Here is a 24,517-nt window from a genome sequence, read left to right as displayed (position 1 = left end):
ATATTTGAGTTTTTCACAGAGAGCTTTCTTTGGCACTGATGTGTTATTTTACTTTTGCTGCCTTTTGTTGTGATTTAAGTTCAAGCTAAATATGCATTTTAACAACAAATCCACCATTACCCCCATCCTCATCCAACTGCACTGGCTTCCTGTTCAATCCCAGATCAACTCCAAAAACCTCCTGCTCACCTAAAAGACCTCCACAACCTGCCCCCCCCCCACTCCTATTTGGCTGACCTGCTTCAGGAGTGCACCACACCACCATCTTTGAATGTTTAAACAGCATTGTGTCTGGTGTTGTATTATACAACCCATTGCTTAAAACAGCGGTCACCAACCTTTTTCAACTCAGGGCCCACTTAAGAATCACATTTTTTTTCACGGCCCACATTCAACCATAAACAATACGGAGGCTAAATAAAGTTCTCAGAGTACTTTTTATTTTAATTAGAAAAGGAGCTGGCTATCAGTAACAAACAGACATTTGTATTACACGGTTTAGTTGAATACTCGATTCTGATTGGTCAATTCAGAACATGTGACACGTTGTTAATCCAGTAGTACAGACCGCTGTCAAGGACTGTATTGACTGTTGCTAAGGAGGATCAAGAAAGAAAAAGGAAAAGAGGTTAATGTTAATGTTTCCACACAAATCATAATGTTTTGGAAATTATTTGGCGGCCCACTTGCAATGCCTTCAGGGGCCCACAGGTTGGGAACCGCTGGCTTAAGACCAGAGCAGTATGATAAAACCGTGAAGTGAAAGGCATTGCACTTACAAACATAATACAGTTTGCTAACCGTCCCCTCGCCTCGTCACCATGGGTGCTCAGGCTTTCGGCTAAACTAACTAGAAACCCACCTGTTTAAATTAGCCTACTCACCATCAAGTGTCTACTTTGTATCCTCCATGATTGCCTATTAGTGTTTTTTAATCATGTTCTGTTGCTTTTAAGAAGAAGAAATTGAGCCTTTATTTATCGCTCGAAATTCAGTTTCCCCTCTTTTTACATCCATAGTTTAACCACACAGTAGAGGCAGGTTGCACACACATGCATCTGGAGAGGCTGCCAGTCTCTCAGGGAGCAGTTGGGGGTTCAGTACCTTGCTCAAAAGACACCTTGGCAGGGCCCAGGAGGCGAACTTGCACCTCTCAAGCTACCAGCCCACACAGATCATTGCAGTATCTTGAGAGAATCTTTTTCCCTGAAACTTTCAGAATCTCTTTACACAGAGGGGACCCATGTTGATGTATAAAAGACATGAACAATTGGATTTTGCACAATAGGTGACCTTTAAGTATTTACTCAATTGTACGGTCTCCTTGGGTGTAATGAAAGGCGACCTTATATTAAATGTATTATTATTATTAAAAGTTTGTTGGCAAACTCAGAGAAAGAAATCATGATTTTCATAAAGAAATGACCTTATCATACTTCTTTATACTTTAGGCACAAGGTTTCTAAATGTGTATTTAATTATTTAGTTAGAATAAAGATGAAAAACAGATACCTTTTTTGGCCATGTGTCACAAAAGGTTGATTCAGAATGTACCTCACATGTGCCAGACCTCAAGCGAAAACACTTTTCTCCACTTACACTATGTCAGTTTTACCAGGGCATTCAACATTAGTCATCAAATCCTTCAGTGAACCACACATGACTGCATGTCACAGGCTTTTGGGAATTGTCGCTTCTTGTTTTTGAACGGTGCGCTGGGTCCCGCTCTCATGTAGCAAGACTCGAACATGGAGGCAGATATTAGTTTCTATTGATGGAGAAGCAGTCTCTTTTATTACAGTACGGTCCGTGCCATGGTTTTGAAGACCTCATTCAATCACAGCTAAGACGAGTTGGAGAAAGTTGACCTCGAGTGACTTTCTGAAGCAGATCATTTGGAGACCTTTGGTGGAGAACTGAACTCTGGTGTCGATAACAGAGGAGCCATCCAACCTCTGCAGCTTATCCAGAAAGCACCCCTTACTTGACAAAGAAGAAGGATGTATCTTCTACTGATGAACAAAGGTGGGAGAAGAACTCAGATCTTGTACGTGAGTAATTAGAAGTACCAGAGTGTAGGGCTATGCTGTTACAAGTAAAAGTCCTGCATTCAAAATCTTACTCAAGTAAAAGTAAGTACAGTATACTTGAGTAAATGTTCTTAGTTACTTTACACCACTACTGATGAAGACGCATAGAAAAAGGCTCTTTTGAAGAAGCAGACTTTTTCAAATGTATTTATGAAGACGTTATTATTTCCTATTAACGAAGAAACTAATATTGGCTTCTGGATTATTGAGGATGCCGATTTTTAGATTCTATTGGTATACTGTAGAAGCAGAATCTTATTTTACATTTTTCTTATTAACAAAGAAGCAGATTTGACTTTTTAATTGATGAATAATCAGATTGTTGCTTTCATTGATGGAGAAGCAGATGTTAATGTGTGTAGATAATATAGTGGATAACATTGTTTAACTTGGCTGCAGCTAGAAAATAGAGACTTTAGGGCAGGGGTCTCAAACTCAAGGCCTGGGGGCCAAATCCGGCCCGCGACTTCATTTTATGCGGCCCCCCAAGAGCTTGCAAAGAATATAATACGTTTATTATACGGTTACATGCCACTTTACAGAAGCAGGTTGCCCATAAACTACATGTCCCACAATGCATCTTGTTTTGTGACATGCGCAATGAAGAGACTTGCAATTATTTGCCCTGGACTTCTGCTTTCAAACATAGTTAGTTATTACCCTATCCGATAATAATCAAATTCAGAGGCAATAATGTAATATAATACAATATCTTATATATATATATATATATATATAGTTACAACCGGCCCTNTGTCCGTGGCTGTCTCCTCCTGATTGGTGGAGTTGGCCCAAGTAGCGCCACTTCTGTCACTGAAGTGTTCAAATCTGGATCAGTCTGTATCAGATCCGTTGCAGAACGGATCTGATACAGACTGATCCAGATTTGAACACTTCAGTGACAGAAGTGGCGCTACTTGGGCCAACTCCACCAATCAGGAGGAGACAGCCACGGACATTGCAGTTCCAAAGCGCTGGAGACGCTGTAGTACATATGCCAGGCCTGTAGATGGTGCTGTTCTCACAGAATCAGCCCATGCAAAGACAGTGTTAAATTGAGCGAAATGAGGAATGGCTAAAATGCATGATCTGTTTGGTATTTTGAAAAATAAAAAGTATAAATATGCCTTATATGTATGGTCCTACACTATATTATTCAAATATAGCATGATAGGTCCACTTTAACTAAAATCTTCTTAAGTGAAAAGAAACATGCAAATATAACCAGGAAGAGGTGAGGATGGCGAAACTTAAACCACATTCAATTTCAATTAATCATATTTCTCTTCTTTGTCTCATGAAATCGAATAAAATACAGCTCAGATTAAATACAATCCCAGCAGCACCTGCAGTGTGTGCATTATTCACCGTAAATCACACACCTCCTGCTTCTTTCACAGGGCTGCCAGCACTCAGGCATTAACCGTGAGACTTGAGCAATTGACACATTTCACGCCCTCTCTCGCCTCATGTCCATTTTCTCCTGCTGTGGAAAACTAATTTATAACGGATACCTTGCTTTCCTGGATACCTACATTCGTGCAATATATGCCGTGGACGCGCATATTAATGTTTGGAATAATCAGCTGACGGAGATGAAGCTGGTTTGGTAATAATGTTACATCAGGATAGACAATATTGTCATATGGTCGAGGATATACAGGTCTGTAACACTCTTCTAAAACATGTATCCAAGTGCTGATGACTGTGGATTTTGATAATCTGAGTCATGCTTCAGATGTCCCTCCAACTATCAGTACTTTCTCTCCACAGAGTTGTTTTTTCTCTCTCCCGCCACAAATCGATGTTCAGTTGCTGCTCTGTGTGTACAAGTGGACACCACAGGCCTTATTTTTGTTGACCTAGCATCACAGCCAGAATGCAATCAGGAGCTGCCAAGTTCTTTGAGAGCCTGCCAAACACACTTTTTGGCAATTTTGTAGCCGTGGAGTACCAGAAAAAGTGAATTATTAGAGAGAAAGGCTGTTCACCATTTTATTGTAGAATCATGGGAAATGTTTTAATTGCTGCAATCTCCGACAGGCCTGTTGATGTGCAACCTGTTTGGAATAGGTTATGAAGGGAACGCTTGATGTTCACATAACCAGGGGGTTCTGGGATTATTTTGGCTGTTGCTGGTTGCTTTAAATATCCGCCAGCAGATCTGCTGTGCCTGATTGTGGTTTGACATTGCATAAACGTCACCGCGGTTAGAGACTGCAGATGGAACCTGCTGCCATCAGATGTCTGTAAGGATCCACCAGTGTAAAGGGAAAATATAGCACTGTTAACAGTCATGACTTAAAGGGCTTATTTTTTGGCTATAGCTGACCATAAAAGCTAGTTTAAAAATTGGTATTACTGTGTTCAAGATTAAGAAATTTATGTTGTCATAATCGCTGAATATTTCATTTTTCTTTTCTGTATATTTAACGACACAGGGATTCCATTTGATCAAAATTTATGAATTATGGAAACAAACAACATGAACCCTCAAACAGAATTCAGTGAGTTAGCTGTTTCAACTTTTGAATTGAGTTGATTTATTAGCATCATTTAGGCTTTGGATTGATGCAGGAATGACTCCTTTAACCAGTAAATTAGCTTCCATTTTAGCCCTTCTGGTTCCTCGTCTCTAAGTCAATGAATATTTCAATGGGCTTTTGGTTTGATGCCTGAAATAGGGTTGGTGGCAAACCAATTACAAGACATTTTAACATTTAGTTCTAGGACATACATTACATCTGTAAAAACTCTACTTGTGAACTGGATGCTTTAACGTGTCTTAAAAGTGTTGGTTGCTAACAAGTGGCTAAATGAAACTCTTAAACGTCTTCACGGCAAACACGTGTCCACCTGTAGTTAGTAGTGTTGAAGTCAGTCATGCAACCCCGATATAGTTTAATAACGTTAGACGACTACTTAGTTACATTGACAGTCCTGATAACTGTGGATTGAAGTCTGTAGGCAGAATAGTGCTTTTAGCTAAATGCTAATGTCAGCATGCTAACACGCTAACGCAGATGTGACGTATATAATAACCATCCTAGTTCAGCGTGTCAGCATGCTAACATTTGCTAATTAGCACAGTCAGCCAAATAATTTATGTCATTTGTTTTGTAGATATTTGGCTACCCTATAAGACAAGTCACTCTTACTTCATGACGGCAGCCCTAGATGGAAAGTCACCAAAGTTATAATACAGTCAAATTCACACCATGACAGTATGTGTAATGTTTGTTGAGATATTTCAGTATTGACCAAACCGCTCAGGGCCTAGAACTCTTGGTGATCATTTTTGGTTTGTTTGTCATTGCAGGCGACTTGTTAACATATGTCCTTTTTTCACTGGTAATATAAAAATATTCTAAAGGGAATTAAATAGGTTGCTGTTATGTGAAGTGAGAAAAACAGTAGTGTGGGGAATTATCGGTGTCAGTAAAAGTACATGAGTCATCTGACCTGTATGGTAATGTACCGCAATGTGTGACTGTGAGGCGTCCCACATATTATCAGCATTAGTAAGTTGTTGCAGCCTGGTACAGTACTCCATGTTTCTCTGTAAATGTAAGAATGTATAAAATGTGTGGGCACTCTTCTACCCACTAACTGAAATGAAATGAATTTTCCTTAACCTCCATCTGCACACAGTGGTGAATAACTCACAGGAAGAAGAGAAAAAAAAACACTCCCACACTGTTGATGCTCTCCGAGAGTGTTTGCCTTGACTGGAGTGGAGGAACTGAATTACCTCTCGCTGTTATTCACCAGCAGTCGTTTTTTTTTACATATCGAAGAATTTCCATCTGTTTTCTATTCTCAAGGTCTCTGAAGTCGCGGGTGAAGATCATGGTAGATGGGACTCTGCTCATCTCCAGTCTCATCCCTGAGGATTCTGGGAACTACACCTGCATGCCGAGCAATGGCCTGCTGAACCCCCCCACCGCCTCCGCCAACCTCACCGTGAAGCGTACGTTTCTGTCTGTAGTCTGCAGTCATGAGCCCTCGTAATACATCAAATACTTTTCTATTCCTCAAGAGTCTCAACAAATCACTTGCAACCAAAGTGGTTATTACGAACATGTACTTTTCAGCAAAAGATTTTATATATATATATATTGCACCTAATAATTATATACTACCTTTGTTCGCCTGTAGTGCTCTTCGTAAGTTGCTCTTAAACTTGAGTTAACTTTGTTGCCACGGCAATACATTTCTATAATTAAATGCAGAGGGGACTTAAAATGTACAATTTAAAGTCCAGGGTTGTTTTTAACTCTCTTTCAGATGACATTTCCTCTGAGAGGCAATATGTCGGGTGAGGATCATCTCTGATAATATACAGAGGAGCCAATTTTTTTAACTATTTTCTCAAATGCATTAAGTTAAAGCAAGTTAAACACCTGGTTTGAAAAGCGGATACAACTGAAGCAGAGTGTTCCTCCAACAGTTTTCTAACCAGAGTAGAACTTGTTTTATTGAGCCCACTTTAACACGGTGTTAAATAGCTTTGTCATCTCAATTAGCAGCAATTCATAACAAAACGATGTACGTATAAATTACAGATGTATTAAAATGTCTTTCCTCTGCTCAGATCCAGCCCAGGCTCTTCCGATGCCCCGTAAATCGTACCTCCCGACAGGTATGAAGGGAACGGTTGCCTGTCCATCGGCCGCTCAGCCTCCTCTGCTTCGTGTGGATTGGACCAAAGATGGAGAACCACTCGACCTGTCCTTGGTAATAAAAATGATCATTTTGGATTGAGAAGCGCTGCCATAACAGTGACCGACCTTTACTGTCCCTTGTTTTTGTCCGGTCAACATCGCTCCGTTTATTGATCCCTGATGCTGCAAACATTACAGGATGAATCCATTCATCTTCTTTTAGCAGAGAAATGTCAGGCCCCGCTGCTGACTGTGGACATCTATGAGCCGCCGTCAGCAGCTCATCATGAAAAGCTTTTCTAACAATCGGCCAACTCAAGTTTTCTTACCAGCAGAAGGGCAACTTTGTTCTTGCTACTGCGGGGCGAAGTCATTTTTTTCGTTTTAAGTCGGACATTTTCAGTGTCCAATATTGGAAATATTCTTTCAATTGGACAGTCATTCCTTAAAGGACAGGGGTGTGCAATCTTAAAAGCTTCTGAAGCAATCCCCAAGGAACTCCTTACTGCCCCTTGCTCTCACGTTTCTCTTTCCCCCACTTCCACTTCAATCTTCTGCTTCTTCTGATGGATGCGTACAGTATACTGTAGGAACCTTTGTAGATGAGAGGCTGGGGGACTCCACAGTAGTGCACCACAGGATCTTTTAACCTCAGCCTTTCAGGTCGCAAATCCATATTTAAACATACTTTTGTTTCAAAATATGATCACAGGGTGCCAGCTTTTAAACCCCTTTTTTCCATCCAACCACCCACCCCTCCCCTCCACATGCTGCATTTGCCCCCCCCCTACCTCGACACTTTGATGTCATTGCGATGGACATGTCGTTGGATGAGCTGCGCCACAGGAATTGTGATATATTCCTGTAGTGCTGGATGCACGGGAGGAGTCAGGCTGTTATTCTTCCAATTATTGCAATTCCACACTGGATGTCACAAGCTCCCATACACACACTAATACTTTCTCACAGCCTCATTCTGGGAAGGATAATGGCAGTTTTGACTTCATTAAAGTGAGAGCGAACCTTTTGCATTCATAGCACAACACGAGCCTTCTGGTGCGGCTTATTGGGGAAAAATGACTAGAAAATGTAATGGCTTATAATGCAAATGCATCAAAAAGGAATTTTCAAAGCTCTCCAGAGAATTTATATTAAGAACTGAGGGATCCACCTCAAAGGAAATGTCCATAAGATTTTTTTTCTTTTAATACGAACAGAAGACCACTTGATCTTTTGCCTCATCTTGCAAAAGCTGAGAATTTTTTAGACAATGTACAATTTAATAGAAGATGTAAATGATTTGCCCATTTGGCATTAAGTACCACTTTTGGGCAATGAAGTCATTAGGGGCGTTCACACCGGATTACTTTTCCCAGGAATAGTTCCCGGAACTTAGTTCCCCGGAAATCTTTAGTTCCGGAACTCTCTAGTAGATCGCGTTCACACCGGAATAAGTCCCTGAGGGAGGATTAGGCAAATGAAGCCGCTGACGTCACTTCTTCTTTTTTCTGCTTTGGGTTTACTGGCAGGCCGCAAACAACTTCACGGCGTAAACTGCCACCCGAAGTCCCCGGCCGGAAGTCCCCGGAGTTGGGGACTGGCTTCAGTAGAAGCTGCTGGGAGTCCCGGCAGCTTCTATTGAAGCCTTCCTATTGAAGCCTTCCGAGTAAATCGCCAGAACGCCGACACCTCCTCATCTCCACCGCTCCCATGTTTTCTGTTGTGTTGCCATAAGTTATTCTCTCTCTGTTGGTGCACTGGGCTAATGCTAATAGTGCTAATGCGAGCAAATAAAATGGCGGCTTCACAACACTTTTCGTAGTTTTACGGGGCGTGGTTTGCAATTTGCTCAGCCAATCAGAAATTGGAACCTTTACCTCCCCAGGAAAGTACCACCTCTCTAGCAGGGACTGAAAAGGGAGGAAAAGGTTCCTGAAAAAAAGTTCTAGTTCCAGATATTTTTGGTGTGAATGCAAAATCCCAGGAACTATCGGAACTATTCCTGGGACAAGTACTCCGCTGTGAAAGCGCCTTTTGTGGTAATGCTTTAAGCCTTCATTATTTCTAATAACCAGCAGGGGGCGACTCCAATGGTTGCAAAAATAAGTGTTATTGTACAAAAGTCTATGAAAAAATTACACTATTTCTCACTCAAATTGATATCTCAGTAAAAATATATTTAGTGAGTTTATGGTACAGTGTGATGTCACAGGTTTCTATTTTATTAGAACAGTCTTTTACATTTACTTCAGTTACATTTGTGCAAAGGCTGTGTCAACATTAATAAATTATGTACAGTTTTCAATCCGAAGTTTGGAAATAATCGGCCAGTTTGGCATTAAGTACTTGAGCACTTCAGGGCTGTGAAGGCATTGCAAGATTGCCTTAAACCTGCATTCTTTGTAATTGCCAGCAGGGGGCAACTTCACTGGTTACGAAACATATTTTTCTATAGAAGTCTATGAGAAAATTGCACTACTTTTGACTAAATGTTTCTTGTAAATTAATGATTTTTTCTGATACAGCATGATGTTGATTTCATAAAGTGTAGTTCCAGTAGAGTGAACAAATAAATAAAGCAGAGTATGCTTTAGTTGTAAAAAAAGACACTGGCAAGTACAATATACAAGCCTGTTCGTTGCTTGCCAAAACAAGCATGCCACTTTTATATAATAAATCATGGATGCCCCTTGCCAAAAAAAGTGTTTGTTTACAGAAACAGAAAACCGTTTTATCTCCTTAATGTTCTTTAGATATCAAAAGCTGTTTTCATTAATTTTATATAATGCAACATTTAAGAGAAGTTTGGAAATAATCTGCCCGTTTGGCATTAAGTACTTAACCACTTCAGGACGGCAGATTTCAAGAATTCTTCTGTAAATCCTTCAGGCGCAGCTGAGGAGCTCATGCGTACGAGATTTCCTGCCTTTTGGCTGTTTAAGCTCTCTGCTCATGCTACTACTGTATCATTCAAGTGTCTGTTTGTGTGTGCTAGCTCGTCTTTTTTATGTGCTGTAAGCCTTTTACATTTCTCTCAGTATCCAGGATGGACTTTGACACCACTGGGCTCTTTGCTCATGACCACAGTCAATGACGATACAGCAGGTGTGTACACCTGCACCCCATACAACAGCTATGGCACTATGGGTGCATCTGAGCCAGTGGATGTAATACTACAAGTAAGTGTGCTCTAACTCAATGGATAATAACTACATTTAAAATTCCTAATGTCACGCATCAAGCTCAGAAACTGCAACCAAATATGTCCTTTTAGTTCTGCTAAACTGTCTATTTACTCCAGTGTATGCACATGTTAATTAGCCACAAATGAACCCGTCACACAGAATTAAAAACTTAACTCTGACGACATCTCATTGACCTTTTCACTTGGATGCGTGAGCCCCCCTGGCATTAATAGAAGTCAACTCACTCACTACAATGTTTCCCACGATTAGGGGAGTTAATTGTGCTGCTAATCCTTTTGTTATTAAAATAATCTCGTACAAAGCGGCGATAATCCAGTCTTTTAAAATCCCATTGTTGCTTTTGCTGCAATCTCCTTGATTCTCTATGTTTTTCTGGAAATTCAAAGGACCCCCCATCATTCAGCGTCCACCCAGAGAAGGAGTACAGACAGGAGGTGGGCCGGACTCTGCTTATCTCCTGTCAAGGAAACCAGGACCCCACAATTAAAGTGACCTGGAGCAAGGTAAATTACCCTGTGCAGTTTATTCAATAATTAAGCAGTCCTGCTTTATTTATGGCCCTGCACATGTTGACAAGGACATCCTCTATGCAGTGTGTAAGGGTGAAATATTACAGAATTGTGCACTTAGTAAAAAATGTTCCTGATGTATGTCGCATACTTATGTAAATATAATACCTTGCTTTATATCTTGTTGTTGTTCATTTGTAAATTCAACATGTATATTTTCTACTTTCTTGTTTATTTCTTGTCTTTTTATGCTGCTGCAACACAAACAATTCCCAAATTGGGATCAATAAAGTTCTATCTTATCTTATCTTATGATCTTTATGAATTGTTTTCTGTTTCAGTTCTGATTTGGTTTATACCAAATATATGTTTAACATTTTCGTATTCGTCATAAGTATTTTTCTAAATCCTTGTCTCTTTCCTTTTTGTAAAATGTTAATATATTTCTGTGAATGACCCTTCTACATGTTAGTTTGGGCAATGAGCTCAGTTGGGAAACTTAACTTCACTGTTAGCTAGTGGCTCGTCGTAGCTCACACAATATAATGTAGGAAGTGTTTGTCAATTGGCAAAAACTGTGTTGAATTGTTAAAAGAGCGTGTTTCACGTAGGATGTTTAGAGGGAGGAGTGGATGGACGCCAACTGTCCTCTGCTGCTCTAGGATTTGATTAAATCCCACTTGTTATTATACCCTGCCTACATATTCAGTTTTACTGCCATTTTGCGCCAATTTGTCATTCCACTGTTACGCTTCGGACGCCAACGCTAAGCATTCTGTCAATGCTGCCATCTAGTGGTTGCAATATCATCTGTCCACTGTGTTAGTGCAGCCTCACAAGGCAATAAATCAGTGCTTTTCCTCAATACAGACATAGTGAGCTCTGGAAATCAGCAAATGAACCCCCCCCCCCCTTTTCCTGAAGGAAATAAAGGCTTTTAAATCATGACTCACAGACAATGGGATCAGAATCAATTAACAGTATAACAAAGTGGCTGTTCATGCTGTGTAATTTACTTAATGAAATTAGTGATAAGGTACTTATTGTTTTATTAAAAACACAAAAAAGGAGAAACGCTTATTACTTAAGATGTTAATACTTTCTGATAGCAGTATATATTAGAGTTGGACATTATGACGAAGAATCGACATTATTAAACAAGTTCGATTTACCTTGATAATGATAAAGCATCATCTATTCTATACAATGTCGAATTTTAACAACCTTCTATCTGTTTTATGAATTGTATTTTTTTCAGTTGCATATGTTTTTATTGTGTGTGACTTTCATGCTTAAGACATATTCTTATTCTTTATTAGCATCCCCATGAACACTTGCACGAGCATTGACTGCGTTTCGTGTCGCGCGTGAAACAAAAAATCAACATTGACTTGCTTATTGACTTAACTTACGAAATAAACTACTTGTTAAGCCAAACCATGATCTTTTACTAAACTTAACCAAGGAGTTTATTTAATCATTATTTAATTATTGACGTATTTAAAACTACAACCGTTTCCTCTGAGGAAATAAGTCTCCCTTGAAACATAATGGACAACTCAGTTAATCTTAAACATATTTATTTGGAGATAGGCTTGATTTGATATACTGTATTTACTGAGACATAGAGTTTCTTACATGTGTAAATATGCTTTCTGTTCTTGTAGATGGACTTGGTTCGTCGCACATCTTACGCCATTGAACGCAACGGTTCTCTGCTGCTGCAGCCCGTCACTAAAGACCACCAGGGGGCGTGGGAGTGCAGCGCCACAAACCGTGTGGCCTCGGTGAAAGCTGTCACACAAGTCTTTGTCCTCGGTTAGTGGTCACTGGACATTTTACATCCCAGCTCTCCAGAGAGTTTCATTTCATTTGTTAGCAGCTCATCCCTTACAACAGGAGCCCCAGATTGATTATCATAAGAGGAAATATGAAGGGTATATTTCAAGTTTGTTATGTAAGTTATTGGGCTTTTGTCTTATCGACTTAGATATGTTAGAACATATTTTCAAATGTAATTGGGCTTATTATTAACACATGAACACTACTGTGTAATATATGTTTACAGATATATTTAATAAGTACAATACAAGAAAAGCTCAAGTTTCATTTGTGGGCCGTATTCCATTATACTTTTTTTATTTGCTGAGGGCCGATTCATATTCTCCCGCAGGCCGCTTTTGGCCCTCGGGCCCTAGTTTGGACACCCCTGCTCTAAACTTAAGCGCTTTCAAGTGCTGGCACGTTCAACTGTTCCCTCCATTACAGGCACCAGTCCCCATGCTGCTGCCTCTCTGTCCGTCTCTCCAGGGGTGAGGCAGGCCAACGTTTCCTGGGAGGCAGGCTTTGATGGAGGATCAGCACAGACATTTTCAGTTTGGTGGGTGTAAAGCCTCCCACTTTCTTCCCTCGCTGTAACCATGGCAGCCATCGGTTGCACCGGTATTACTCTATTGATCTCGAGGATGAGAAATTCATTTATCCGTTATCACCTCTTGGCAGCTACAATAAAAAACGCTGCTGCAGAGCATAGTTTCATAATGCAGTGGCTATGCTAGCTACAATAGAAGGTGACTGAGGGAAAAAAAGAAAGCGGAAGACATATGTGAATCCGTGCTTATTCTATTAGCTCTGAAGGTTAAATTTTGATATGACAGTGTTGTATGAAAAGTGAGTCAAGGTCATGGTATGTACAGGAAATAAATGTAAAACTGCAGCCAATGCACCAATGAAATGTCCTTAGTCGAGTTATAATGTCTTTAAATTCCATAAAAGGGTCCTATTATGATCATTTTTAGGTTGATATATGTATATTGTTCCTCTACTGTGACATGTTTACATACTTTAATGTTCAAAAAGGTCTTCATTCACCTCTTTTCACCCTCTGTCTGAAAACAGAGTCCAGTCTGCTCTGATTGGTTAGCTGGATGGCACTGTTGTGATTGGTCAACTGCTTAGAGATGTCCCGCCCCTAAGCCTATCATGTATAATATGTTGTAGTGGTAGCCAATAGAATTGCGAGTGTAACATAGTGATGTCGCTATGTTTATTTAAATCAATGAAGGAGTCCAATGGAGGCGTTTCAGGGAGGGAGGGAAACGCACTCTTGAAACAACTTTGGGATTTTAAACTTTGTAGACCATTTACATACATAACAACCTGTATAAAACACTAGAGGAAATGGAAAACCCCTGAAAAGCATGATAGGGCCTCTTTGAAGAGGATTCACTGAACTGTAGATTTGACGATGAAACAACATTTCACCTAATGCCCATCTTAATCACATTGTAACCTTGGAGCACTACATCAGATGAAGATGAAGATGAGCTATCTTAATCCCTGAGACAGAACTGGGTCATCGCCTCAGTATTGAAATAAATATAATTTCAACCAATCAGTATAAACATCCCTCTCAAGTCTCCTCTCGCTCTGCCAGCCTGACATGTTAATACCATATATTATGAAAGAAAAGTCAAAGTGCAAAGAAAAAAATCCCTTTTATGGAAAAAAACAACACTTGCGCTTTTTCTGTACTGTAATAACGTGAAGAAGATATATTGTGGGCATTTTCCCTTTGACATTTCAATGGCAGTTTTTCTCATTGAGGCTAAAAATGGTAGCAGAGAGGTTTTTTGAAAATATATATACACCATGTACTTATATCGATTAATCATCATTATCGGTAATTTTGGAGTAACCAGCTCGAGTGCGCAAGAATTTGAAGAAATCTGCCACTTCCTTACAGAGCCCCTCCTCCAACACACACGAACGCGCACATGACCAATGAGGGCACGAGATAAGTTTGTGCGCAGATGGAAGGCTGACAGGCAGGTAGGCTATCCAGTTATTTTAGCCGGGCCGGTGAAAATAATTTGTGTAGCTTTTTACAGCACTACGGCTTCCACAGATTAATTTTTTTTATGCATTTATTACCAAAGCATTTAATATATTCATTGCTATCGGGATGTGAAGAGCATTCCATGGAATATAACAAAAAGTGTTTCTGAAGTGAATGACCTACCCCACCTTTTAATGCAGAAAAGAAAAAGCACCAACACATTTCACGTGAAAATAAATCCTTGTCCTCGTTCTTTGCTTTATGACTATAACCTGCAGTAACATCAATTGCCTATGAAATAATGACCAGTCAATCATCCACAGGTTAACCTGAGTTTCACTCTAGCCTTTTCTATTTTCTCATAAAAGAACGGAACTTCTATAGAAGCCTTCATCTTCAAAAGCTTTAGCTTTCAGACTGATATTAATAATTTTCTAAAGTTCCTCTGGTTTAAATAGGTGAATAGAATTTATTTTAGCCTCTGGGTCAAGTCATTTGCTCCGTATAAAAGAGACATCCGAATCCTCAGGAACATAAAAATCCCCATAATTTGAGTTGCCAGCGCTTTGTGGAACAGCATGGACACATCAGTGCTGTCTTCACCCTGAAATCTGAAGCTGATGATGAGTATGAATGATTAATGAAACCTACTTTCTGTCATGTTTCATAAAACCAGACCGCCAGAATTCCCCGCCGCTCTTTTGTTCTCACTTTTTCTCTCTTTTTGCAGGGTGAAAAAGACTTCAGCGAGGAGTGTTAATGATGGGAAGAAGGTCTGGTTCTCTGTGCCTGTGCCCCCGTCTTCTGGCAGCAGTCTGCAAGTGACGGGCCTGTCTCCTGCCACAGAATACCAGTTCAGCCTCCTTTCCCAGAATAAGATGGGAACAGGACCGTTCAGCGAGATAACCACCATGCGGACCTTGGGTCAGTATCATTCTGCAGTTTCCTCTAAATCCGAGGATTATATGCCGGTCACAGTTGCAGATTTGCAAAATGCTCACTGAGTTTACACATCTCTTATCAGGTCTTATATTTATCCTTGTTATTAGTAACAACCCACAGAATATTCAGGCTGTTCATTTTTACCCAGTGCTGACCATCAGTTTTGCCGGTTGTAAAGCCAAACGCTGCCAGCAGATTATATCAACTGTAGCTAATTAAAGTTGAATACCTGAGTAATTTGCCCAAAGGCCAACAGGAAGCTTGGTTAATATCCTGTGCTGTAATTTAAGATAAAACCTGGTGTCTGTACCCAGATAAAGATCATTATTACCACTCTGCAATTAAAACGTTTGGTTAATTTAAGTTATCTTGACATCTTAACATCATTTGGTCAAATAACATTACGAACACAAACATAAACATATTTTTTGGGATGTTGCATTGTTGGTCCAAACTGAAATGTCCCAACAGCTATTGAATTGATTGCCATGACATTTTGGTATAGACACTCCTATCCCTCTAAGGACGAATTTACATACAGTTGATGATTTACAGCAACATCATCATGGCCATTTAAAATATTTGAAGACCAAACATCTTCAAAACTAAAGAATTTTCCAAAATTCTCTCAGCTGTCCCTTTTTGTTTCCTGACCATTAGCATATGCTAGCACTGGGGACATTCCTATGTTCCTTAGTGTAAGAGATGTGTTAGGTTTGTCCTCCCATTTTAAATTACAAATGGACGAATAGAGATGGTTGATTCAAATGGATAGTGTCAAACAGCATTGACTCAAGTGTGGACATATCAAGGCTTAAAGTCAAGCAAATGGTCTTGGCAACAAATGTGGGTATAACATCACTAGACTCAAAGCTGAGGGTGTGGGAAATCAAAATAGTGATCCATTGAAACGTACATTAAAAATGTTGCCTAGGGAGAAAACATGGCTGAGAATATAAATTATTTTTAAAAAGGCCATGAGCTTAGGCAAAATAGTAACTTACCCATGGAACATATAGGTCTGGGGGTAAAGAAATGCTTAACTTATCAAGTAAGATGGTGAACACGGTACAACATTTTTCACGGCATATATTTGCATGTTGACACTGTCACGCCATGTTTGCAACTGCCTCTAAGCCAGGGCTGTGACCAAATACAACCTCTCATATGTCTGGTGTAGCTGTTTTATTTGCCATCCTGAAGTGGATCGTATCTTCAAAGGTTTTTTTCTGATCTTACAGATGTCGACAGACTTCCAGGGGTGATCAAATGTTTGCGCTGTTTGAAATGTTTGTGCAGAGTCTGCCAGGGCAGTGGATGCCAAAGTTTGAAGAATTTTGCCGCTGGGAACAAAGTGTGCTTCCCGACCGAGAGATTATATCCTGGGAAGTCATGGAAAAAACTTTGAAGATGCAACCCACTCAAAAAAAAATTGTTTTTCCAGAAAGGAATAGGGCCATAGTTTGGAAATAATCGAGCTGATCTTGTCAAGTTTAGTTGTTGGAACCCCGAAAATAGAACACAATAAGTAATCTTTATTTAGAGTTTATCAACCTTTGTGATTTTATCATGGTATGACAGACCTATCTGGCACAGGCTAAGGAGACAAAAGTGTCAGGCCTCCCTCTGACTTTCAATTAAATATTACTCCGAGACACATTCTGACAGATAAGAGACTCAAAATGAACACCCAAGAAACGTAAAAAGACCACTAAGAACTGCCCACACCAAAACTACAGAGATGGAAACGGCTACAAAGACCAATGAAAAATATGAAAAGACAGAAAAAAGAACCCGCCTTCAAAGAGACACAAAACCACTTCAAAGAGACACAAAGCAACTAGAAAAATACACAAAACAACTACAAAGACAACAACAATCACAACAGAGACAAAAGACGACTTCGAAAAGACACAAAATGGCTTCCAAGAGACACAACACCACTTTAAAGGGAATACAGAAGAGGCTAAATTAAATGATTGAGACCCACAATTACAACAGCCAGAAAGAGGCTAAATACCAGTATTTTGTTCCGATGTTCGAGACATGGCCTTTTGCATGTCTGTGCCATACTCAACCAAAGGCTGCTATCAAATATTCATGTTGAGGTTATTGTGGCCCAAACATCACATAACAGACTCTAAATAACTAACATCAGCCCCAACCCTACTCCTCTCACACTCTCAAGGTGGAACATCTGTGGCAGTAGCAATTTCCTCCACAGTAATAACATTTTCCCGCTCGAGTGTATATATACCTGGCTGATCAACTGAAGGTTTTTTTTCTTCTCCTGCATCAGATCCTCCGCTGAGGAGAAGCAAACTGAAGCCCCCCGCGTCGCTGACAGCTAATCAGAGCTCAGCAGGTGTCGTGCTGAGATGGTCCCTTCCTCAACCTCCGATCACAGGATTCCTCCTCCAATCACGCATCGAACAAGGCGAGTGGTTCTACTTGGACGAGGACATCGACGCCAACGTTAGCGAGGTAGTCGTTCCGGGTCTGCTCAAGGTAACAAGCCTCCCTCTGAGACTAATCAGTCCACGCCACTTGTTGAATGCCTTGGAGATTTGTTTTTATAGGCTGTAGAGTACATCTATGCCTTTTTTATTTTTGGAGACTCTCAATTATGCAGACTACATGGCAGCCATCACTTCTCTGTCATCTTTCAATATGCCTCCGCTGCCGTTTCTTCTCCCCTCTCGTATATAGGCCTACACAAATTCAAATGAACTTCATTAGCATTGCAGGCACAGTCCCCGTGTTGACAAAGTGTGGTTTCATCCTCTGTCCTCCCCACTGTGTGTGTGTGTGTGTGTGTGTGTGTGTGTGTGTGTGTGTGTGTGTGTGTGTGTCAGGACTGCGTGTACGAGCTGCGGCTGCTATCTCGTCGCGGGGAGTTGCTGAGTGAGCCCAGTCCATCAGTCAATGTCTCCACCATGGGTAGGTGTTCGAAAGCAACCTTGCCCCCTTCGCATTCTCACCCCACCCCTCAGTTTCAACCCCATCATCCTCTCTCAGTCTACTTTTCCAATTCTTGTCGCTCTTTTTCTTTATTTTCCCCCCCTTTGTTACCAGCGTTGGACCGAAATTAGAGCAAGCCTCCAGGGGAACGCTGCCCATTAGAGACCTGAATGATAGAAATAACTCCACTAATAACTTCTAAATAGAGTTGGGGAGGGAATATACTGGTCTTTTCTGTTTCTTATGTGAATGGGAAATGAATGTTTCATTAGATACGCTACTGAGATATCAAACTGAGGCATTTACAATTCCCACTGGTTCTGCAGGAGGAGAACTCAGCAATCAGAGACATGGTTTGATTACTGTTTAACATAACTCTCACTGAGAAAATTCATAACAGTCAAGTCGATTTAGGATCAGCTGATAATGGTTATCATGTATGTAGATTGGCAATTAGATTAATTTAAAACTAGAAATGCCAAACTAAATGCAATGTTTCATTTCTTTCTCTTTGTTTTTGATGTTGAGGATTTGATAAAAAAGACCATATAAATATATTTATGTTCTTAAAAATAATTTAAATAATGTCTAGATGATCAATTAATGATATTTGGAACAATGTAAAGTTTTGTTATGTTAACAATGTTAAATAATTTACTTTATTATTTTTTATTTGAGCAAAACCTAAGATGCCTAAACATGTATACTGACATATTTATTCTTTAATTAATTTAATTTAATAACATTAAAAATTATAAATTAAATACATGTATTTTTAAATATATATATTTTATAATGGCAATAAATATATCTGCACTTTTAACTTATCTTTATTGCTTTCATTAACATTTTATAGAATGTTATTAAATAAGAGATAATATATTTGATGAAAGGGAATAATGATATCTTGGCATCTTACTCATTTGTATTGTCTTATTATCCACTACTACTACAGCCATCAACAGCTCTTTAATTGAATGAGTTTGTATTTCGTTCACATTATTTGCTGACACTACGGTAACACTTGGCTTGCTTTGACTTTTTCTCGAACACTATCCCTGATGAAATGTCCACAGGGATGGAGATCTACCCCGCCACATCCCAGCTCCTAGAGTACGTCCCGGAGCCTCTTCTGGCCGGCGTGCTGGGGGGGGGTGGGCTTCATGTGTTTGGCACTCGTCTTGCTGCTGGGGTCCGCCTGCTTCATCAGCCACAAGAGGGACGCCCGGCGCAGAAAGAAGAAGGATGGTAAAACGCCCCCCCTCCCCCTCCCGCCCCAGAGACTCAGCAGACACTCACTTTGATGAACTGCATCATGAATATCATCATTTATTCAATAAAATATTGAAGGCACTTTCAATCCATTATATAAATCAAACCCCAGTGCATGAATTTTGGCTCGTCCATCCAGTTATAAAAGTTATCGATGTCATTTACATTACTTGCTTATTAGGGTAATTTCTCATTAGATGCTGATAAATGTGAGTGTAATTAACTTTTTGGTCAAGCCTCGGGGCCTCCGGTACTCTTTAATGTGCTCTTATAAGGAATGATTGTGTTTTTACTTCATAGTCAGTGTGGTTGCATCTTAATGAGTCATCTCACCCCTCTCCCTCCCTTTCAGAGCCCCCTTCTGCCATTTATAAATGCCCCCCATCAATGTAAGTACCCCTTTATCATTTCATTATATAACGTCTCCCATCGACCTTTCCCTCTGCTTCCCCTAGAAACAAAATGTGGAAAATGCCACCACTTTAAGTGATTTTCTTTTTCAGATATTTTTCTTCTTCATCGTCCTCTATTGCTGCTGCTGCTGTTTTGGTCCCGCTCTGTCTACATCCCTCCCGCCCCCTCTTTCACTCTCAATCTTATTTTTCTCGCTCGCTATTTCTCTCCCTCTTACTCCTCCGTTTTTTCCCAAAAAAAACATTTCTTTCACCCCTCCCTCCACCTCTTTCTCTCTCCCACAGAAAGACTTCAGGCACTGGCAGTCCAGACAGTGTGTTGAAGAAAAGCCTACTCCCGGCCAACATACTGTATCCCACCACCTCCTCGTCCTTCTCGCAGACTGACAGTTCCTCCTTGAGCTCTGAGAATCATCATCAGCAGAAGCAATTCCAGTCCAACTACACCCGAGGCCGCCTGACTCGGACACATTCTTTTCCCGTTTCTCCGCCAATCGAGATGATCTCTCGCGGTCCAGATGGCCGTTTCGCACTCCTATCGTACGACAATGACGCAGCGAACTTTCACGACCAGAAAAGAAGAAGTTACAACCAAGCTAAAGTCCGACGGTCTTTGTCGCTGCACTCGGAGAGGGAAGACAGGAGGCGGCCAGCGTTTGTGCTCTCTGTTGACCTCCCGCCTTTTGCACCAGCACAAGCCAATCGTGCAAACCAAATGTACGAAATGTCCAAGAGCCTACCCAGTCATCACCGCTATACCCCCGATCCCGACTTAAGCAGCTTGTGCTCAAGCAGTAGTTTGGCCACCATTTCTCATCAAGAAAGACGAATAACTCCCACGTTTCCAGTTCTCCCGCATATCCGAAAAGGCTTCGGTCAGCCAACGACCACCGCCAGTTCTCTGGTTCTCCAAATGGAGCACGAGCGCGAGAGAGGGAACTTGAGTCGCTGCTTGAAGCTGGCTCAGGAGAGAGAGGAGCTGGAGATGGAGCTCCAGAGGTACACGCTGGAAAGAGGCTCCATGAGAGAGATGAAGAGGGAGTATTCGGATATGGAAGGGAGAGAGGCGGATGGTAATGAACTTCTGTGGGAATATAAGAGCAGCACCTTGCCCCACAGATACCCCCAGGGCGGCAAAGACAGGTTTTCTCTGCCACAGAGCCCTTTCTCTTCATCCTCTGTGCATTGGGACCCCCGTCAACGTGTCTCTCCTCCTCCTCATCTGACCCAGACTTGTTTCAGAACGTCTTCCCCCGGGAATCCCTCTTGTTTTCAATCCGGAAACCATCACGCTGCTCCACCCTTCACCAAACAGGCCCCCCTTTGGTCTGAGGAGGCAGGCAGATTAACTCTCCCCCTTATCTCCTCAAAGCACAAGAGACATGAAAGTATTGAGGCAGCACCCGAGGGCTGTGAATATTCACCACAATCCACAGTCTTAAAAATGCAAACGAATGATTCATGCTCTGAGGCAGGGAGACGGAACAATCTCAGCCATGGAAGCTTTTCAACGCCATCTTTCCATCGCAGCAAATATACAGAAAAATGTCATTTGGTTCTCGACGGGGTGCCAGACCCTTCAGAAGCGGAGGTAGAATTCCCCGAGCCCGATCGTGAAGAAGTGTGTGTGGAGATGAGTGTGGATGAGCCAGAGTTGGAACTGTGTGTGACGCGGCCTGCAAAGCCCATGCTGCACGAAAGAATCGCATCTCACGTGCAGAGAGGGCACTCCCTGACTCATAGAAGTAGGCACGAAGATGCGAGTAAGAGCTTTACTTGCCGCAGTCCTTCTTTTTTGGACGGTACAATCAGGGCTTCTCCGCGAACCCCAGAACCCTGGAGAGATGCGGCCCAACGCTCCAAACTCTTGGACTCTAAGAGGCGAAGTCAGAGCCTCGACTCACGGAGACGTAAAGAGAGCAGGTTCCTGACTCCCGATGCGTGGGTAGACTCTCTCAGCCAAGAGAACTGTTCCTGTCGGCCAGACACTCTGGTCTCGAAACCCCAGAGCTCTACGATCAGGAATATCTCTGTATCTCCTGTGAATTCTCCTTCTGCTACCCAAGCTGCCCGCCAGTCACTTCCGGCTGAGGACGCTTTATCTCCAAGGAGCAGAGCAGGCGTGCCTCACCACTACGAGCCAAGAAGAGAGGCGTCCATATTTCCTGCCAAATGGCCTATGGACTACCGGGAGGCCATTAAGGACACAGAGGGTTCCTTGGAGGCGAGGAAGGAGGCGTCCAGATGTTTACCACCCGTTGATAATTATCAAGAGGCACTGGAAGTGGAGGCTGGGGGCTATGAAGGTGGGCCAGACTCAGGAGGAAGCTACTGCAGTTACGCAAGCAGCGGACGAGGCAGCATGGAGCCGGCTAACAGACGTCTTTCCCTCTGTCAGCTTTCACCAACCCTCCCCAGCTCACCTGAGACTATACAGGAGGGCCGGGGGCACGCAGAGGACAGTCACATACTGGAGCTGAACAAAAGGTATCCAGAACAATGAGAATGTTTTGTAGAAGAAAATGCGGGGGTTAATGCTTGTAGCGCTGCATTTGTCGCTTGTTGTTATTATGAAGCTTTCAAGTTAAGTCTCTTTTTTAAAGGAAACAAAGCCAAACACAAGGTCATTTTCAACAGATTTACAAAGAAACGGACTTAATCGTTTTTGTTTGAATTGTTGGTGTCAAATATAATTATAAAAGTTATGGTTGAACAAGTGTCAATTTATGTTAGAAATAAAGATTAAAGGAATTTCACAACAATATAAAACGTTATTAATTAACAAACAGACTAAGTGATATGCATGTAAACACTGTTATAGTTTTATTGAGCCATTCATAAGCTGTGTTTTAAAGGGTTCATCCATGCCTGCAGTAAACACCCCAGCTGTGTTTGTATGCTAAGTGTTGTTTTGTGACCTCTCCAGGAGAAAAGCCTCAGTTGATGAGAATTATGAGTGGGATGCTTCTGATTTCTGCTCTCAGCCTGGAGACCACGAGGGTGAGGAATTTTGATTTTTCTCGTCGATAATATGCAGGTTATGTTTTTGTATGAACACTGGTGAGAAATACCTACTTCATAAATCAATGCTGTAAGTGAAACTAAATTATATGCTGGGTGATGGATATGGATTTAATCTCTATTCATCTAAACGGTGTCTCCAGTTTAGTGGCAAATCCTCAGCGTTTAATCTTAGAGGATGACATGTTTCTTAGTGGATGAAGAAGATTTAGGAAATGAAATGTGCTAGAAAGGCACTTTGCTTTCCAGATAGCATAAACCGATACATCATAAATACCTTCGCACAAGTCCCTCATCTCAAAAATAGAAAGATATCCAATTAAAAAGTTTATTTGGGGGGAAATACGGCGGGTACAGGTGTGGCAGTTTAAAAATACGCCATGGCAAAGTACCGTGAGGCATAAAAGTGTCTGATTAACAAGAAAAAAAAGTATGTCGAAAGTATCACTTCAACCATTAACCATCGAAATGCCATGATTTTGTTGAATTTTTGTATACAAGACCAGTAGACTTTAATTATGTGGCTTTTAGTCGTAGTGTGGCATGCTTAGTAGAGAGAACATTTATCAGGCCATTACTGAAACACTTAGCAATGTTTTATCGGATCCAGGTGACATTTGTAACTGGGCTTAAAGAATACATTACCACAAAGGTCGGACATGTTTTCACTCTTTTGAATTAACCTTGCAAGATAACCAACATTTCAGAAGCAAGTATTGAATATTCAACCCTTAACCTCTGAGAGTATTAATCTGTGGGAGTTCAGGCATGAGAGAAATAAATCTTAACAAGATGCATCAGGAGAACTCAAAGATAATTTCTCTTTACCCGCAGACCTGCTCCCTCCGTTGAAGATACTGAAGCCTGCAACGTTCTGTAGCCTTCCCAGAATGCAGTGCTCCACTAAGGCACTCCTGGGGCATCAAAGCAGTCGCTCCGCTGAATCTGAACCAGACACCGTGCTGTTCTGACATCGCCCGCCTACGGCTCCTCTCACCTGGTGTGTCCTTTCACTTTTTCCATCAAGAGATGATGAAAAAAATGTGGCAGAAAGTGAGTTTTTGTCTAATCAATTGAATTCACATAAAAAAAGGACAACAAAAGCAGTTTAGAGGGCTATTCTGCTTGGTTTCTTTGTTACACACTCAGAATATAAGGGTTTTCAACAAAACACGTCTCAGGAAAAATAATTGGAGACACAAAAAAAAAAAAGTTAGTTTTCTTTGTGACCGTCCACCATCAAGCTCCTGGCATTTTCTTTTGAGACAGTCTGCCAATCTGCCAATGTGAAAGCTTTTTGCCGTGCCGATGGATTTTTCTTCGTGTGGTTTGATATGCATTCATCATCCAGGGATGAGTCAGTGGCCACACAAGGGACAAAAACAGTCTCAGTTATCATCAAGTGACTCAGGCTGGGGATGATTACGTTTCTTGATGACATCAATCACATTTGAGATCAACATTAGCTGCTCGTGAAATGCCAAAAAATAAGTAAGATAAATAGAATAAGAAATTCTGCTACACTGGTACTTTCATGATAATACGGATTCCCATCAGAGATCATTATCTGCTTTCTTTTGCCTTTTTAAGAAAATGCATTT

At 41.1% G+C, this 24,517-nt stretch overlaps 1 protein-coding gene across 1 annotated transcript in view; it reads left to right on the top strand.

Annotated features, from left to right (window-relative positions):
* The window catches only part of igsf9a (immunoglobulin superfamily, member 9a), a 52,568-nt gene extending 28,262 nt beyond the window's left edge, over positions 1-24,306 (top strand). Inside the window, 15 exon segments of the mRNA XM_010781159.1 lie at positions 5,915-6,060; positions 6,685-6,827; positions 9,793-9,933; positions 10,347-10,463; positions 12,137-12,287; positions 12,738-12,849; positions 15,038-15,231; positions 17,549-17,757; positions 18,105-18,189; positions 19,287-19,357; positions 19,359-19,458; positions 19,835-19,871; positions 20,181-22,382; positions 22,822-22,895; positions 23,751-24,306. Of these exon segments, the coding sequence (XP_010779461.1) occupies positions 5,915-6,060; positions 6,685-6,827; positions 9,793-9,933; positions 10,347-10,463; positions 12,137-12,287; positions 12,738-12,849; positions 15,038-15,231; positions 17,549-17,757; positions 18,105-18,189; positions 19,287-19,357; positions 19,359-19,458; positions 19,835-19,871; positions 20,181-22,382; positions 22,822-22,895; positions 23,751-23,887 (3,919 nt within the window). The 3' untranslated portion in view covers positions 23,888-24,306.
* Positions 24,307-24,517: the final 211 nt, after the last annotated feature.

Source organism: Notothenia coriiceps, unplaced genomic scaffold (genome assembly GCF_000735185.1).
Source record: "Notothenia coriiceps isolate Sejong01 unplaced genomic scaffold, NC01 NC01_scaffold00022840, whole genome shotgun sequence".
NCBI classification, from domain to species: domain Eukaryota; kingdom Metazoa; phylum Chordata; class Actinopteri; order Perciformes; family Nototheniidae; genus Notothenia; species Notothenia coriiceps.
This window is presented reverse-complemented; position numbering and strand designations above follow the sequence as displayed.